Source organism: Lathyrus oleraceus, chromosome 6 (assembly GCF_024323335.1).
Source record: "Lathyrus oleraceus cultivar Zhongwan6 chromosome 6, CAAS_Psat_ZW6_1.0, whole genome shotgun sequence".
Lineage (NCBI taxonomy): Eukaryota > Viridiplantae > Streptophyta > Magnoliopsida > Fabales > Fabaceae > Lathyrus > Lathyrus oleraceus.
In genome coordinates this window covers 478,118,316-478,123,154 of record NC_066584.1, presented here as the reverse complement: position 1 = coordinate 478,123,154, position 4,839 = coordinate 478,118,316, and the positions used below count along the sequence as shown (strand labels likewise).

Below are 4,839 nucleotides of genomic sequence, written 5' to 3'. Positions count from 1 at the left end.
TTAAATATATTAAAATTAATTCTACATATTCAAAGTCAATTATGAATACCTTAAACATAAAATCAAACATTCACAAAATAATAAAAAATAAAATAAAATTATGATTAACTGAATGTGTAAAATTCTTTTATACTAAAATATATTTCAATTAAATCCTTTATAAAGATAATTATAATTTTAACAAAAATATATTAAAATTGTGCTAGGTAATTTATTGTAATATGTATTTTTCAATATTTATTTAAAGTATTATACATCTTTCCTTTTTTTGTTCTCAAAAGAATCGTAAAGAGAAAAGTACCATATATCTATAAAATATATTCAAACCTTATAAATTTTAATTCAATGTACCCTGAATCCTTTAAAAGGAGGAGAAGATAAATCGATTTCAATTTGGAAGCGGGAGAGTGACTTGTGATTTGTAAAACCTCAACCAACATTCAGCTAGCGAGAAAGCTCGACAATGGCGGTAAGCCTCTCGTGCTCAATTTCAAATAATTAGGGTTCCTCTTTCAATTTCAAATCTATAAAGTTTGTATTTTTCCCCTTTTGCAGGACGAAACCGAAGAACTCGAACCCTTGTTTGATTACACTCGCGTTCAGCCCAACATCGTGTGTCTTGATGATGGTTAGATTCTTTTCATATGCATTTCCTTCACTAAAAAAGTCTAATTATTCAAATTGAAACCCCAAATATTTAGATTCTTTTTTTGTTTTTGTTTTTACCCTAATATTGTTAAAGAACTGTTGCAGATGATGATGATGACGACGAAGTTGTTTGTGTTGGTAAAAAGAGAAAAAAGAATCCTCAGCAAGTAGTGAGTAAATTTTATTTTCTTCACAGGATGGTTAGTTATTTTTGTTAATTTTTGTTAATTTTGAAAATGTTTTGGGGTTCAGGTTGAGAATGGGAAGACTAATGTGGAAGCTGTGCCAGTGACTGTGCTGGACCTTGAGGATGATGATTGGTTACCTTCTCCGCCGAAGGTCACCAGGAAGGCTGATATAAAGATTGATGAGCAGGATTCAACTTTAAAGAATTTGAGGTTGACATCATTTTACTCTTAATAGAATTTTTCAGCTGTCAAATTCTTGCTTCTTGCCATTGTTTTTAGTTAATTGGCACTAGAGAAAATAGGATGATGGAAAGTTAACACTTTTCTGTCTTATTGTTTAGTTGGGTAGAGAGTGATGGAAAAGAAAATGCTATATTTGTAAATGATGTAAAGACCTTACCCTACTTATGTACATTAGTACATAGCAATGGTTTTAAAAATAAACCCGAGATCAAACCAATGAGATCTCCAGGTCATGATTTGTTTGGTTCAATCAGACCACAGTTGTATTGGATAACAAATAAATAACAAAAAAATAAATACGGTTAAACCAATTGTGGTTCAACTCCAGTTCAATCAGAGTGCAATGTTACTGGAATCAAACAAATCGGAAAACTGACTGATTATCGATTGATCCAGCTGCTTTGGCCTGGTTTTAAAACATTACTACACAGAGATGTGATAGTAATATTAATAAAAAAGTGCTCATATTGGGTGTTAATGCATACATGCTCTTGTCTGGAAAAAGTGTGCATCGGTGAATAGGGTTATTTTAGTCTTTTATAACTAATTAGGGCTATTCTTGGTTTGGAATGATAGTAATAGTTGAAGTTATGCTACTTTATGTTCTTATTGTTATGCTGATGTGCTTATTTATATTCTTTATTTACCAATTACCATATAGTTTCTTATAAGGTGTTCATCTTTTGTATAGATTGAAGAAGAAAGAGCTTGCCTCTTTTGCTGAATCAGCAAAAGAATTGTTAAAAACTGTTGAGGAGTCTGTAGAAATGGAAAAATTTGATTCATTGGAGACACCCATGGACAATGTAAGTGAAAAAACATCAAAACCTTCTGAAAGGGCAAAGATCCTCATCTCTGTTCAAGACAAGGATGAAACAAAGCAGATTCGTATGTTCATGGTACTAATTCCTTCAGTCGATATACTTTATGTTGTCGATGTACTTCATATATTATGGTGTTGTTTATATTTGTACGTGGGTCAAAAGTAGTTGTAGTTTGTTTGAAATGTTATAGGGGTTGTGTTTCTGATCTGCCTTTATCTTTTCCTTATCAGAGCGATGCATTTCTTTAGCTTAGGTCATACTGAATGATTGTATTTGCCACGTTATCTAGCTCGATGTCTTTCTCTCATTTTTCAATTCTCTGTAGGACGACAAGTTTGAAAGGATTAGTAAAACATATGCAGAGAAAATGAAGTGTGATGTGAAGCAAATTGTATTGTTATTTGATGGTGATAAAATAAGTTCATCTGAAACCCCTGCTAGCCTTGGAATGGAAGACAATGATATGATTGAAGTTCATGTGAAATCAAGCTGATATAGGTAAGAATCTTCTAGCCTCCCACATCTGAGAATTCTACATTTATAGCCATCGCATCATCATGATTTCTACAGTTTTTATGTACTTATTGTCCTGAAGTATCTTTACATCTGTCCTGACTCCTGATGATGAATTTGTATTCAAGTGTATGGAAAGAAAGGATGACAGGGTGGGGTGGTATTTTAAAGGAAGAAAATTAAGGACCTTTCTTTCTTTGACACATTATGTTGATTCAACAGAAGATAATAGTTTCAAACTTTTCAACAATGGAGTGCGATGACGCTGTTTGAAATGATAAATGCTCATACTTAGGGTGTAGTAAATATCATTTGTAAGGAGACATTTTTATTCTTAGCCTCAGGTAGTATCACTTCTATTGCCGCTGGAAAATAAACTACCTTGTTTCTGATGGTAGCTTACATTAGTTAGAGGAAATTATTCATTATTTGATTAGACATTGATGTGATTGTAGAGGTAAAGCATTACTTTAGACTTTCCTAGTATTGCATTGTCATACTGCTATTTTTGTCATGACCTATCTCTGCAATTCAGAAGTATCATTTGTGGCCTCTTATGCTCTTGTAGCATTTCAAATTTTCAATTGATTATGTTGTTGGTTAAAAATGTGTGCTGCATTTTTGGAAATAGGTTGATTTTCTAGATTTCTCATAATAACTTTCTGATGCAGATCTTCAATCAAGAAGCTGAGATTGACATTTTGGGGCCTCCTTTATGGATTTACTTCTTCAAGCTTTTTATCAATTTTTATCAGTGAATAACGATTCCAGCTCTTTAAATTATTCACGATACAGAAGGCCTAATTGTACAGCATATGTTTTGACAGTAATTTCTTGAAACACTTTTTAGCCAGAATTTTCTTCAATGTATGGTATAGGTTTGTGAAAATGTATAAACCTTTCTATTGTTGATGTGCATTATGTTTGGGTTTTTTGCAATCATTTTGGTTATCAGTTCAATAGAACTTTGTCAAGGGGAAACTCAAATTCAACACCATCATTATAATCATTAATTATTATTATTTCTAGCAATAGTGATAAACATTCTTTTAGGGGGTGTTTGTTTCGTGGATACAAATGTTATTCCTAGGAATATGACATTAGAATTCACATATTCCCTTGTTTGTTTTAAGTTTTGATAATTTATGCTTGGGTACTTTTTATTCCCAATTCAATAGAACTTTGTCAAGGGGAAACTCAAATTCAACACCATCATTATAATCATTAATTATTATTATTTCTAGCAATAGTGATAAACATTCTTTTAGGGGGTGTTTGTTTCGTGGATACAAATGTTATTCTTAGGAATATGACATTATAATTCACGTATTCCCTTGTTTGTTTTAAGTTTTGATAATTTATGCTTGGGTACTTTTTATTCCCAGGAATATGTTTTGTTCATAAATTTCTCTATTTTTATTCCGATGTCAAAGGATGAGAATATAAAATAACCAACCATAACTTCCCACTCATGTTATTTTAACACATTTATTTTTAAATTTTTAAATTTTAATATTTAATTAAATAAAACTTAAAAATATTCCTGAGAATTTTATTGATTTTTCAAAAAAATATTGATGGGAATAAATTTTTTGACAATAATATTTCTAGGAATGATATTCCGGGATTACAACTTTAATCCATCAAACTAACACATTCTTAGATAGAAATGCAAGATATTGGCCCCTAATGAGGTTATAGCCTTTTCATGGCAGCTGTTGTTTCTGAGTGCTCCCATTCAGGCCAAATTTGTAGGGTACAAATGGAATTCATTGTGTATGGTGATTGCATAGGTGTGAAGGGTTTAGAAATACATTTGTTTGGTAGATGTGATTTATCTTTCAGGCTTGATGTGAGATATGCAGGGGGTTTGGAGTGGTGATTACCATGCCTCGTATACTATTTCACTTGTTTTTGGTATTAATTTCCCAAGGAGGGTCATTGCAACTATGAGTAGTGCTTTGATTATTTACATTGTATCATAAGGAAGTAGGTTGTTCTGGTTGAGGATATTTGATAATTTTGGTTTGTTGTGGCTTCTCTCTCTTGTTAACTGTCATATACTTGTATGAGTTTTGAGCATCTCTCGTACTAGATGTACATATATGGTCAATTTTTTCTGCTAAATAAAAAGATAGGGCTTTCTTTAAGGTTATGTAATTTGTGGGTTCAGCCTAAAATAAACAGCTGTCCATGCCATTTTTTACATCAGTTAATTTGTTTGGGTAGGGGTGTTCGCGGTGCGGTTTGGGCGGTTTTGACGATAAAAATCATCCGAACTGCAAGAGAAAAAAGCATGTGGTTCGGTTTGGTTCGGTTGATTTTTAAAAATAAAATCAAATCAAACCAAACCAAACCAATGCGGTTTGGATTGGTTCGGTTGGTTCGGTTTTTTACAATATTTTTATTGAGTCATACATACA

At 32.0% G+C, this 4,839-nt stretch overlaps 1 protein-coding gene across 1 annotated transcript; it reads left to right on the top strand.

Annotated features, from left to right (window-relative positions):
* The first annotated feature begins 275 nt into the window (after nucleotides 1–275).
* On the top strand, nucleotides 276–3,358 carry LOC127092499 (uncharacterized). Its single transcript, XM_051031388.1, has 7 exons — nucleotides 276–469; nucleotides 556–628; nucleotides 754–818; nucleotides 901–1,046; nucleotides 1,771–1,978; nucleotides 2,229–2,401; nucleotides 3,088–3,358. The coding sequence occupies exons 1-6, from the start codon at nucleotides 464–466 to the stop codon at nucleotides 2,394–2,396; spliced, it is 666 nt and encodes a 221-aa protein (XP_050887345.1). The 5' UTR covers nucleotides 276–463; the 3' UTR covers nucleotides 2,397–2,401; nucleotides 3,088–3,358.
* Nucleotides 3,359–4,839: the final 1,481 nt, after the last annotated feature.